The sequence below is a fragment of the Orycteropus afer genome, unplaced genomic scaffold (genome assembly GCF_000298275.1).
Source record: "Orycteropus afer afer isolate SDZICR_OR568_19922 unplaced genomic scaffold, OryAfe1.0 scaffold00276, whole genome shotgun sequence".
NCBI lineage: Eukaryota > Metazoa > Chordata > Mammalia > Tubulidentata > Orycteropodidae > Orycteropus > Orycteropus afer.
This window is the reverse complement of record NW_006921863.1, coordinates 2448015-2461953: the sequence shown is the minus strand read 5'-3', so window position 1 is coordinate 2461953 and position 13939 is coordinate 2448015. Positions and strand designations below refer to the sequence as shown.

The 13939-nt window shown below is 39.4% G+C and overlaps 1 protein-coding gene across 1 annotated transcript in view; it reads left to right on the top strand.

Moving 5' to 3' along the window:
• VCAN (versican) overlaps window positions 1–13939 on the top strand; it is a 127215-nt gene that overhangs the window by 10542 nt on the left and 102734 nt on the right. The window contains exons 3-4 of the mRNA XM_007950544.1: window positions 4678–4852; window positions 4937–5064. Of these exons, the coding sequence (XP_007948735.1) occupies window positions 4678–4852; window positions 4937–5064 (303 nt within the window). The remainder of the gene's footprint in view (window positions 1–4677; window positions 4853–4936; window positions 5065–13939) is intronic.

Genomic DNA, 13939 nt, shown 5'->3' with positions numbered 1-13939 from the left:
CTTATATGCATGTGAGAGCTGGACAATGAATAAGGAAGACCGAAGAAGAGTTGAAGCTTTTGAGTTGTGGTGCTGGCGAAGAATGCTGAAAGTACCATGGGCAGATCTGTCCTGGAGGAAGTGGACCTGAAATACTCCTTGGAAGTGAGAATGGCCTTGGAAGTGAGACTGCGTCTCACCTATTTTGATCATGTTTTCAGAAGGGACCATTCCCTGGAGAAGGATGTCATGCTTGGTAGGGTGGAGGGTCGATGAAAAAGGGGAAGGCCTTCAACGAGATGGATTGTCACAGTGGCTGTGATGATGGGCTCAAGTATAGCAGGGATCATGGAGCTGGCACGGGATTGGGCAGCGTTTTGTTCTGCTGTGCATGGGATTGCTATGAGTCAGAAATGACTCAACGGCACCTAACAACAACAACAACAACAACATCTATCTATCTATACTTTAATTTTTGAAAGGGGTTTAACAACTTCTTACAATTATTTTTTAATTAAAATATTAGCAATGGATTTGCCCCTTGCCCCTCTGAGACAATGAAACCCTCCACTTAATCTCCTTAGCCCCATGGGATGTTCAAATTATTCTGACAATTATACATACTCATACATCCCCATCTCGGTCATGTATGCCCTCTACCATCAGTCTTCAGTGTACATATAGGAGCTTTAATTACCAATAAGATTATTTGAAGTTTTAATCAACATAAGTCTAATTTAAAGCCATCAAGATTTTTGCTTAGTCTTTAGAGATTATAATAGGCTATCTCTTTACTTATCACATAGCATCATATATACTTCCTGGCAATCTTATAAAGGCTTTATATATAAAGCTACAAATTTACTGAATGGCATTTAATGATTTTTATTTGCAAGAGTTTCTATTCAGGGCATGAAAAGTCAAAAATGGGAAAATGAATGTTAATTGTCATTTTATCTACTGGGTGACAGTGTAAGTCTTTTTCTGTTGTCACTGATCAGAGGTGCTTATCTATGTCCTGGCTAGTCCATTTCCCAATAGTTACTTTATTGGACCTCACTTATCTGGGAAAAGAGAGGTCATGAAAGGAAGGTCACATGGGAAATAATCTTATATCTAGAAATCAAACTCTGGCTTGTCAGCCCAAGGAAGTTGCTAGGAATAAAAAGAGAATGGAAGATATCTTGAGAACCACAATTCATTTCAGATAACAAAGAAAAAAACAAAAAAACAACTCATCTTAAACAAATGATAAGAACAGTTTTGATCTTCATCTTAAAAAAAGTCTCATTGTGAGACCCAGTTGCTCCAATTACAATTTTCCAGTGATTTCCCAAGCTTGACTAACATTGTAGGCTCGTAGAAATGAGTCACCATTTATTGCAGCTAAAAGTGGAGGTGTTCATGTTGCAATGGAAGGGGAGGATCCAAAGCTCTACCCTCCGCTCTACCTCTACCTCTACCTTCTGTCACTCCTTTGAGAATTCCTTGAACCTTGGAGACCAGCTTAAGAACCACTAGTTTAGGGAACCCCTAAAATATGACAAAGTGACATTTGAAGCAACCACCAAGATGCTTACCTGTGTATTCTAGACTATGCAAAGGCATTTGACTGTGTAGGTCATAGCAAATTACAGGTAACACTGTGAAGAATGGAAATTCCAGAACACTTAATTGTGCTCATGAGGAAGCTGTACATAGACTAAGAGATAGTCATTCAAACAGAACAAGGGGATACTGCTTGGCTTAATATCAGGAAGGGAGTGCATCAGGGTTGTATTCTTTCACCATAATTATTCAATCTGTATGGTGAGCAAGTAATCTGAAAAGCTGGATTATATGAAGGAGAACATAGCATCAGGTTGGAGGAACACTCATTAACAACCGGTGAGAAGCAGATGACACCACTTTGCTTGCTGTAAGTGAAAAGGACTTGAAGCACTTACTGATGAAGATCCAAGACTATACTTCAGTATGGATTACACCTTAACATAAAGAAAACAAAAATCCTCAACTGAGTAGTGACTGGGATCTTAAAAGCTTGCAAGCAGCCATCAAGGTACAATGATGTGTCTCTCCTCGTCTAGAGCAAAGAAGAATGAAGAAAAGCAAAGACACATGGAAACACCTAGTCCAAGGACTGTGTGATCCTCAGTTTATATGACCATGACACCAGGAGAACCAGATTGTGCTCGGCTACCACTGTCAACCACTTGGGGGGTGGGGTGAGGAGGGGTGCAGATCGGTGCAGGAGATCCTGGAGAGAGTGGGAGAACAATGTGGAACAAAACTCAAAATCCTAAAAAAGGGATCAGGTTTGCTGGTCTGATAGAGCCTGGTGAGACCCCTGAGACTTTGGCGTTTAGCCATCCTTCAGGTCTGGAACTGAACTCACTCCTGTAGCTTCCAGCCAAACAATAGACAGGCATAGGGGGTGAACATTTACACCAGGTGGATACACTCCTTGGAGAGATCAATCATGGGAGAACAGAAGGGCAGTGTTTGCACAGGGAGACAGCTTGTGGAGTGGGAGTGCATGGGAATGGAGGACACAGGGAAGAGGTAACTGTGGGGAGGAAATGGGAAGAAAGCCGTTACATTGTGGGACATTACAGTCAATGTCATGAAACAACATGTGTATGAACTGCTGTATGGAAAATTAATTTGCTCTGTAAACTTTCACCCAAATCACAATAAAAATTAAAAAAAAAAATTCCTCACAGTTGGAGCAATATGCAACATCATGATAAATGGAGAAAAGATTGAAGCTGTCAGGAATTTCATTTTCCTTGGATCCACAATTAATACCCACAGAAGCAGCAGTCAAGAAATCAGATGTTGCATTGCACTGGGCAAATTGGTTGTAAAAAACCTTCTCAAAGGTGTCACTTTGAAGATTAAGGTGCAAGTCACCCAAGCCATGGTATTTTCAATTACTTCATGTCCATGTGAAAGCTGGGCAGTGAATAATGAAGACCAAAGAAGAATTGAAGCCTTTGAGTTGTCCTATTGGGAAAGAATACTGAAAATACCAAGGACTGCCAGAAGAACAAGGAGTGCTGGTGGTGCAGTGCCTAAGACATTTGACTACTAACCAGAAGGTTGGTGGTTTCAAACTCACCAGCCACTCTGTGGAAAGAAGACAGAGCAATATTGTTTCATAAAGATTTACCATCTTGCAAACCCAGTAGGGGTTGCTATGAGTCAGAATTGACTCGATGTCAAGGGATTTTGGTTTTAGCCAGAACAACAAACAAATCTGTCTTGAAGAAAGTGCAGCCAGAATGCTTCTTAGAAGTCAGGATGGCCAGACTTTGTCTCCGTACTTTGGTCATGTTGTTAGAAGGGACCAGTCCCTTGAGAAGGTTATCATGTTTGGTAAAGTAGAAGCTAAGTGGAAAAGGGGCAGGCCCTCAATGAGATGGATTGACATAATGGCTACAATTATGGGCTTAAGCATAGCAAGGGTGGTGAGGATGGTGCGTGACCGGGCAGGGTTTCGTGTTGTTGTACATAAAGTTGCTGTGAATCGGAGATGACTGCATGGCACCTAACATTAACACAACATCACCAAGGTATCTGACTTCATACCAAGGGATTCTAGAGAACTTTATTTCAGACCTTCCTTGGGATAAAAATCAAACATTTTATCTGTCATAGAAAAGACCCTAAATTATAATGGTCAGGTAGTGAATATGATTACACATTTGGGTAGTACATTGTAGTCTACCCACCATTTTTCAACCTTTACTTAATTTGACTTTCACATCATGAGCAATATTAGTTCCACTTTATGGGGAAGGAAATTAAGGCTCAGAGACTGACTTATGTGTGATTAAGGAGCAAAGCAGGGATTGAAGAAAGACTTGTGATTCATACATACTCCAGTATCTTTTCAAATCTATTATATTGTCTCAAGACCCCTAGGTGGCACAAGCACTTTGCAATTGGCTGCTAATGTAGTGGTTGACAATTCAAACTCATCCAGTGGTGCTAAGAAAGACCTGGCAATCTGTTCTCATAAAGATTATAGCCAAGACAACTCTATGGAGCAGTTCTACTCTGTAGCACATAGGATTACCATGAATCAGAACCAACTTGACAGCAATGGATTTGGAAATTTGGCTTTATATTGTTCCAGGAAGTAAATATTTCAATGATTTATGACTGGAGGAAGTAGTGCTAGTGAATGTTTACATGGGACAAGTGAATGGTTCATGTTTATTCTACTGAGTTGTCCTTGGGCAAAATCATGAAGTAGGGGAGTTGATCTTGTGGCTCCCTAACTCTTGTGTCTTCTGGAGCACTTACTCCCTTTAAATGCCCAGTGCTCTCATGATAAATATTGCCTGTGATTAGCACAAGTACCTATCACTGGGTATTTAGTGACTAAAATCCTCTTCTTGGATTATTTGCATATTAACAGAAAATTCATGGTTAGGAAACTTTCTAATTAAAAGACTTGGGAAACCTGGGTGATAGGCATTTTGGGGTTCTTCAAATCACCTGGGGGTGATTTTACATAACTCTGGCTTTTTTGAATAAAAAGGCATTACATCAGGTAAATATAAAAAATTATCATGATGTTATTACCACTTTTTTTCCCCCAATTAATTTGATACGTTGCTCCAATGATAAATTTTGCACAATATAGTGAGAAATAGGAACATGTTCCTAATTGCTTTCTCTGTCTTTCAGGGGTTGTGTTTCACTACAGGGCTGCAACTAGCAGGTATACTTTGAATTTTGAGACTGCAAAGAAGACGTGTTTGGACATTGGTGCAGTCATAGCAACCCCAGAGCAGCTCCATGCCGCCTATGAAGATGGATTTGAGCAGTGTGACGCAGGCTGGCTGTCTGACCAGACCGTTAGGTGAGAGGTCTGGGGATCACAGGCTTTAATATATTAATAAAACACGAGAGAAAATTGCCACTGAGTATCCATGTGTTTCCCCAGATATCCCATTCGGACACCCCGAGAAGGCTGTTATGGTGATATGATGGGGAAGGAAGGAGTTAGAACCTATGGATTCCGTTCTCCTCTTGAAACTTATGATGTATATTGTTATGTGGATCATTTGGAAGGTAAGATGTTTACATTTCTATCATTTCATTCACATTAAGAAAATTGAAGGAAGACACCTTGGGTTGTTACAAATCTTCATGTTTGTTTGGACCCCAAGCATATAAGTCTAAAAGACTATATGTTTCTGTGGTGAAATAAGCTTAAATTAAAGCAGGAGGAGAAGGAGGGGTGTGTATGCAGGTTAGAAATGTCTTTTAGTTAATGGCAGGTTTTCTTATAGTCATGCTGCTATTGGACTATTCCCAATACACTTTTAGAGCATTAAGAATAGAAAGATGTAAGAGGGTGGTACCTATTTCAGTGAGAACTTAAGGTAAAACCATTGGGAAGCCAAGTACTGATACAAGCTCAACTGAAAAACCCTGTAAACTAGCTCAGGGCAGATTTTAATGTTTCACATCTCCTTGTGCTTATTTGAGGATTTGTGGTAACGTAGTGCCTAAGACATTTGACTGCTAAACAGAAGGCTGGCAGTTCAAACCCACCAGCCACTTCTCGGAAGGAAGATTGGTCAATCTACTTCTGTAGAGATACCGCCTCGGAAACCCAAGGAGAGGTCACTATGAATTTAATCAACTCACTGATAGTTACTTCTTCCCTATGTCCATTCCTCCATGCACTCCTGACCCCTGAGCTGTCTTCCTGTGCATATACAGCCCTTTTTTCTCCCATGATTGATCTGTCCAAGGAGTTTATCTACCTCAGGTAAATGTTCAACTTATATGCCTATCTTTTGTTTGGCTGGAAGCCACAGTTGTGGGTTCAATTCCAGACCCGAAGGGCAGCTAGGGGCCATAGTCTCAGTGGTTCCTCCAGGCTCTATCAGACCAACAAACCTGCCCCCCCCCTTTTTTCCCCCAAATGATTTTGAGTTTTGTTCCTCATTGTTCTCCCTCTCTATCCAGGATTTCTTGCATAGATCCCTCTCCAAGTGGTTGACAGTGGTAGCTGGGTACCATCTAGTTCTTCTGGTCTCATAGTCGTATAAGCTGTGGATCACATGGTGTACCAGTTACTAGGACTAATTCTTTTCATGAATCTTTGGTTTTCTTCATTCTTTCTTCTGGAAAAGGAGAGACCCATCATTGCATCTAGATTGCTGCTTGCAAGCTTTTAAGATCCCAGTCGCTACTTGCCAAAGTAGGAGGTGGAACAATGTTTTGTGTAGTATGTTATGCCAATTGAGCTTGATGTCCCCTGCGACTATGGTCCTGAGCCCACCAGTTCAACTACTCGGTCCCTCTGGATAGCTGGCTGTGACCAAGAAGTGACTACAACCTTATCCCTTGTCAGCTCTACTATACACTTGAGAATTCTTACAGATCATACAAATACACTTATAGGACCATTGTCTGCCAACCCTACACAACATAGTCTTGGGTACACTCCCTGCTTCATAGATGTTCCTAATAGTTCAGTCTGTCCACCCATCTAGAAAATCTTAAAGACAGAAGTTTGACTATGCCAACATTATCTACAGGAAACAATAAAGTTTTATTATACAAACAAAGAAGATAAATTTTTGGTACTTTTGAAATGGAGTTTCATTTTTATTAACAGATGTCTTAGAGGCCTAAACATATAAAAATATTGAGCTTACTTATAATTTTGGGTGAGTACACCTAAAAAGAATGACCTCTGGTTTCTAATGTATAAAATCAGGAGGTTGGACAAGATAATTTCTTTAGTTCCTTCTAACATTAAAATTTTGTGTTTCTATGATTCTATGAATTGAATAAATAACTTCAGACTGAAAGAAATAAGCAGTTTATATTTTTTGTGATAAAACCCATGCCATCGAATTGATTCTGACTCATAGTGACCCTATATGGCAGAGTAGAACTGTCCTATAGGGTTTCCAAGGTTATAAATCTTACAGAAGCAGACTGCCTCATCATTCCCCTGTGGAGTGACTGGTAGATTCAAACTGCTAACCTCTTGGTTAGCAGCCATATACTTTAACTACTGCACCACTAGAGCACCTTAGTTTTGTAATACCCTTACTAAAATTGAATAGAAAGGGCTGCTTCCGAGAAGGTTGCTTAATGTGTGTTTCTCTAGCATCTTAACATTCTTATTATCAGTAAGAATGTTAAATGTTACTGGTAAATGTATTTTGTAAAGAAAAACTGAGATGCTAGCAATTTCAGTTTTTATGTAGTGACAAAGGGAAAGCGTGTTTAAAATATGTTACTGCTGATGATATATAAAACCAGACATTTTCTCTTCTTCTTTTTTTTTTTGATAGAATAGGAGAGAGTTGGTAGGAAAATCTGGTTCTAGGAAATACATTTGGCTATTGCTATTTCAGTAAGTTGGAAAATTGTATCTATCACTACTGCTTTAATTTAGAATACTATCCATTAGAGTGATAGCTATAAAATTTTCTGGAATGTTGGTAATACTAGAACTGAGCCAGAAGTATTTTCTGAGAAATTATAAGTAAGATCTTTGCCAAATGTAATTGAAATGATGACTTCCAAGTGCAGATCCATGCCTGTTCTGGTTACCTAGTGCCACTCTAACAGAAAATACCACAAATGGGATGGCCTTAACAAACAGGAGTTTATTCTTAAAATTTGGAGGCTTTAAGTCCAAGTTCAAAGTGCCAGGCTCCAGGGGCTGGGTGAAAGCCCCTCAAACGTGGGGTCCAGCTCTGCCTCCTGCTCCTGGACCACTGGAGCTAGAGGCGTTTCTTCACTCAGACAGCTGCTGGCTACTGAGGCTGGCAAACCCAAAGTTGACAAGTAAAAAGGCACAGTCCTGACGTTACCAAACCACACGACAGGCCATTAATTCAAGTCCATTTTAAGTCCCAAGGTCAGCAGAGCAAGGCACAGCTACATGCAGGGTCCAAGTGTGCCACAGAATAGAGACCATTCCCAAGGCTTCTCCTTAAATACAGGAAACAGACCACATCCCGAAGGCAGCTACTCAGCTGCTGTGGTAGACCCCACCATGGAGCTGATTGCCAGTCTCCTCATGGGAATTAACTACCACCAGCTGCCCAGACACTCAACCAGGCCCAGCCAAGTTGACACACAAAGATAACTACCACAATGGCCTAATCCAAGTGTGAATCCAAGCCAGCCTCGTGATGGAAAGACAGGTCTATGTGCTCACAATGCCACCAGCAGTAGAGCCCTAGAGATCCCTCTGTGTGTCCTTCAGTCTTATCCTGGTGGAGCAACAGGAACCTTATTCTCTTAAGCTACAGATTCCCCAACACTGAGAGAATTCCTTCAAGCTTAGAGGAGGCCTTTGTGGGTTTTCAGGTTCTGCAGAAGTGCTAGAAATTCATGACTACTGCAAATATTGTTTGAAATGATTTTGACAAGTCTAGATGTTAAAAATCATGGCAGAAACCTTCCACTCACTGGTTACTAAGAGCTGGCTGCCCCACAATCTGCTCAGAGTATCATAACCAGTGTTCAGAGAATTGGGCTCTGTCAGAAGAATAGCTCTGAGCATGTGCATGTAGTCCACAATGGGGAAGGGTTTACTTGTCTTATAGAAACCCCTCCCCATAAATATAGTCACTTCCAAGGCAATTGTCATAGCGACCCCTCCTTGGGTTTCCAAGGCGGTATCACTACGGAAGTAGATTGCCCAACCTTCCTTTCAAGGAGTGGCTGGTGGGTTTGAAGAGCCAACCTTCTAGTTAGCAGTCAAATGCCTTAGGCACTATGCCACCAGAGGTCCCAAGGCAATTGTGATGTATAAAAATAATTTCTGCTCCAATCTTACCTAATTGTATTTTCCATAATTACTTGTGGGTACAGGTCCCATATGTTTGATGAATGGAAACAATAATGTAGAATACAACATAACTTTAATTGGGGCATTTATACCAAATCAGCAAGTTCAAATTCTTTTGGCTTACCATATGAAAGTTGGAGGATAAATAGAAAAGAATCAGTACAAATACTCTTTCAAGAAGTAGTTGAAATTTGTATGAGTAGTTTAGGAAGGTTTTTATTTGTTCCATTGAGGAATCTTGATGATTCTGGAGGATATTCAGCATGTTTGTAATGACATTTTCATTCTTTGTTTCCTGACCCATGGAATCATTAGCAAAACTTTGGACACTGGCCTTTTCTCTTTTGACTTGAAATTGGAGGGGGTTGAGGGTTAAAGGGAGTTCCTGGGTGATACAAACAGTTAATGTGCTTAACTGCTAATGCGAAGGTTGGGAGTTTGAATCCACTCAGAGGCACCACAGAAGAAAGTCCTGGCTATCCACTTCAGAAAAATCAGCCATTGAAAACCTGTGGAACAGGTGTCTACTCTGACACACATGGGGTCTCCATGAGTTGGTATCAACTCAATGGCAACTTTATTGTATTTTGTGGGGGGACCTTTTGTGACTGTGGTGTGCGAGGTAAGAGGAAGATAAAAAAATCTTATTGTAAGATATTTCTCATTCCTTTGCTGAAGTGTTTGTCTCTTTGAAATAAATAGTTTGCTTCTGTGGACTGATAAAAGCTTACATGGAAAGGTGACTATGTAAAATTACACTTGGTATTTCAGTAGCCACATTCATAAAAGATTAGTTCATGAGCCCAAATTCTTCTATGAGATATTCATTGCTATATTTCTGACTATCATAATTTCCACCTATGTTTTATTATATTTATGAGGGTTGAGAGAGTACGAGAAGTGTGGGGCAGTGAGAATTAGAAATGCTGATGTGATGGGACACTTATACAGATGTTAGGAGCCAAGGTGCAATGACTTTAAATTGGAAGTCATATTAGTAGTCTAGGTGGGATTAAGAAAAAAGGTTAATTAACTGTAAAATGAAACTTAATCAAAAATAAATTAATTTTGTTCTAAATTATTTATTGTGCAAGATACTTAGTTGGCAGAATGTCAACCTTCTGTTTTTTTCCCCCTTTCTTGTTTTATAATGCCATACACATCCTGATGTAATATATTACTCTATAAAATTCAAACAATTACACTAAATTAAATCCAGCCACTTTAACGGACAAACAAAACTACTTTGATTCTTCTTCTAAAGTGGTTATTATAACACTGTCGTAATAATGTTCAAGCTATATTTTATTAAAAAGACTGAAAAATATAAGAGAGCAATTATGCTACCTATATCCACTAGCAAGCATTTCAAAATAACTTATCTTCTAAGAAATGGTCTGGAAGTTATGGTGGCTTATTAGTTGTGATTCCGTAGTAAAACACTGTCATTAAGAAATTAATGGAATTAGCAGTCTAAAACAAACAAACAAACAAAAATAACCTCACTGCCATCAAGTTGATTCTGACTCCTAGCAACCCCCTATGGGCTTCTGAAGCAGTAAATCTCTGGAAACAGATTGCCCCGTCTTCCTTCCACAGAGTGGCTGGTGGGTTTGAACCACCAACTGTCTGGTTAGCAGTCAATGCCTTAGGGACTATGCCACCAGAGCCCCACCATTCTAAAATAGGAACCTAGAATTTAAGATTCATGAAATAATGCTCATTAGGAAGTCTAATGTATGCCCCAGGAAGGTAAATATCTGACTCCATCTAGAAGGTCACAGACATGCAAACATGCCAACTTTGTCACTGGAGGATGAAAATACTTCTGAAAGTGCTCTGTGAGTTATTGTATTAACAGAAAAGTAGCAGTTTAGTAGGAAATATAAGGAGCTCTAGTGGTGTAGTGGGTGAGGCACTTGGCTGCTAACTAGAAGGATGGTGGTTCAAACCTACCAGCTGCTCTATGGGAGGAAGATGAGACAATTTACTTCCTTAAAGATTTACAGCCTTGGAAACCCAATGGTGTCCCTATGAGGCAGAATTCACTTGATGGCAGTGGGTGTGTGTGTCTAGCTACATCCATAGCAAAAAACAATCCCTACATTAGGGAGTTTGGGCAAGAATAGAGTGCAGTGTAAATCTTTCAACTAATCACACAAACAAATGAATGAAGAAACAAAAAAATCCCTCTCATGGGTACATAAGTAAAATCTTCAAACTTTTAAGGACCCTCAAAATCTTGTTTTAATGACATTAATAGATTGACTATTTATTTGGTTACTTTTTGGTAGCAGACACTTATAAGTAAATGATTTCCTTTCTACAGGGATTTAATTTTCTCTGTAGATAAATCAGAGGGTGGCAAATCAGGTCAAACTGCCTGCTTTCATGGTTGACACATTTACTTCCCTTCAAACGAATCAACACTTCCAGCCTTGTTCCCAGACCTGACAAATGATTAATCCAAAGTTTCCTTGTGTCGACAAGGGCACTCTTGGGGACCTTCATTCCATCCTTCTCTGTCCTATATTTTGTAGTGTAGTCCTACCCTCTGATTTTTACTTCACCTGGGTATCATCCTGTAATTCCACTTCCCTGACCTTTGCACAAGCTTCCCACCATCTTGAGATGTCAGAATTGTGGGCTCTCTCTTTCCTCATATCTCACCTCACATTTTTCATCTCTGTCACCTTTTTCATCTCTGAACCTTAGATTTATAATCAATTTGTAAATAATCAATTTATAATCATCCTCCTGCAAATGTTTGCTTACATCTCTCTCTCTCCTACTAGACTGTGGTTTCAGGGAAGGAAGGAACTACGTGGATTCATTTGTGTATCTCCACTATGTCTTTGGCTCATAGTAGGTGTTCTATGAATAGAGTTGAATAAATGAGTAAATTCATCACCCTGTCCCACCAGCCACCTCCCTTCACACTTGTGTCTTGAATAGGTTCACATCTCTTTCATCAGTCCTCTTCTTGCTTCCCAATTTTCCTTGGCTCCAATTTCCTTATTATAAATTTCATTTTGTTCTCTTGCATTCATAAGTCATATCAAATGCTTTGTGAAATGAATGAAGCACGAAAGAACACTGGAAGGCCAAATAAAGGAAAATGTTAATTTCTAGTTTTACCTCTCTACCCACACTTTCTTCTGAATTTCATACCCATGTTTCTAGATTGTCATTTTGTGTCTCTTGTCTGGTTTTGATTCTCACCATGCCTTCAGCAGTTCTTCATGAGGCCTGTTTCATGATCATCAAAGCACTTAAACACCATCATTGTATCATTCTCCTACTCAGTGTTGTACAGTGGTGTTTCTGTTGTCTTCTACCTGAAGCAAAAGCTCTGACTGGCCTTCTGAAACCAAAAAACCAAACTCACTGCCCTGGAGTCGATTCAGATTCACAGCAACCCCCATAGGGTTTCCAAGGCTGTAAATCTTTACAGAAGCAGACTGCCTCATCTTTCTTCTGTGGACCAGCTAGTCTAGTCGTTTTGAACCACTGACCTTTTGGCTAGCAGCCTTAACCACTACACCACCAGAGTGCCTTTGATTGGTCTTCAAAACCTCTAAAATCTGGTTGTATAGTAACTAACTCAAACTCAATTTTCCTCACATGCACCACACACATGCACCACACACATGCACCTAACTCTCCACACATTCCGTGCTTGTTCCTGCCTGTAATAGTGTTTTGGCTCTCATATAGAAAACACATCCCTATCTTTTCACCCTTTTATTATTATTTTTTTTTTTTCTTTGCCTGAAAAGTTACTGCTTCCTGGAGCTCATCTCTGGCTATTCTGACAATTCCAATTGTAATTTCCTCACTCTGAACTCCTACTTCTTTCAGAGACGTTCTACACGATTTGGTATTTAATTGTTCTCTCATTGCTTTGTATTCGTCAAATACAAAAGATTATGTGTTAGTTTTATTTCTGCAAAGCTACTATAAGTTCCTGGTAGAGCTAAAGCCAATCCCAGAGAAGATGATCTTCCAGGAAGGGGAGTGGGTTGATTAAAAAAAAAAGGAAATCCCTATGAGAGGCTGGAAAGGAAAAAGGAGTATCTCTGGGGAAGATTTATTTCTAAGAGACATCACAGAAAAGAGAGGAGAAGTTTAAGGAGAAACAAAAGCACAGTGGTGATTAAAAAAAATTCTTAGTAAATTTTGTGAGCAAAGTGAAGCATTTTTTCAAATGATATAGAAATGACAGGTGGTGGTGGCAGTTTCTGAAAGAAACCAAGGCTGGAGAAGTATTGCAATTACCACTGAGAATTTTTTGAATAAATATTATGTGTTTATTACTGGAATAGGTCCTGATTGTGGTTGGTGGTGGTACAGAAGAAATGTATGTCCCTAATCTATTAAATATTGTAAATGACATTTTTAAAAGTTCCTTTTCAGATTGCTCATTACTGGTGTATAGAACTCCAACTGATTTTTGGGTGCCGTGTTCCCTGCCATTTTACTGAATAATTATTAGCTCTAGTAGCTTTCATGTGAATTCTTGCCAAAATGGGGATACTTTTACCTTTTCTTTCCTGGTTTGATATAAGAATATCTTTTCTTGCTTAATTGCTCCAGCCAGGACTTTCAGTACGTGATTAAATAGCAATGGTGAGAGTGAGCATCCTTGTCTTGTTTCTGATCTTAAGTGGAGAGCGCTCATTCTATCTCCATTGAGCATGATGTTAGCTGTGAGTTTTTATAAATGCCCTTTATCTGATTGAGGCGTTTCCTTTCTATTTTAAGCTTGTTGAAAGTATTCATCATGAAAGGGTGTTGGACTTTAGTCAAATGCCTTTCCTTTGTAGATTGAGATAATCATGTGGGTCTTGTCCTTTGTTCTATTAATGTGGTGTTTTACATTGATTGATTTTCTAATTTGAAACATTCTTGCATTCCTGAAATAAATCCCACTTGGTCATGGTGTATAATCCTTTTAATATGATGCTGGATTTAGTTTGCTAATATTTAACTGAGGATTTTGCATTAAAATTTGTAAGATGTAAAAGATATGTGCAAGTCATATATCTAATAAGTTATATTGGCCCGTAAGTTTTCTTTTCTTGTGGTCCTCTACCAGATATGTGATTTGCCAAT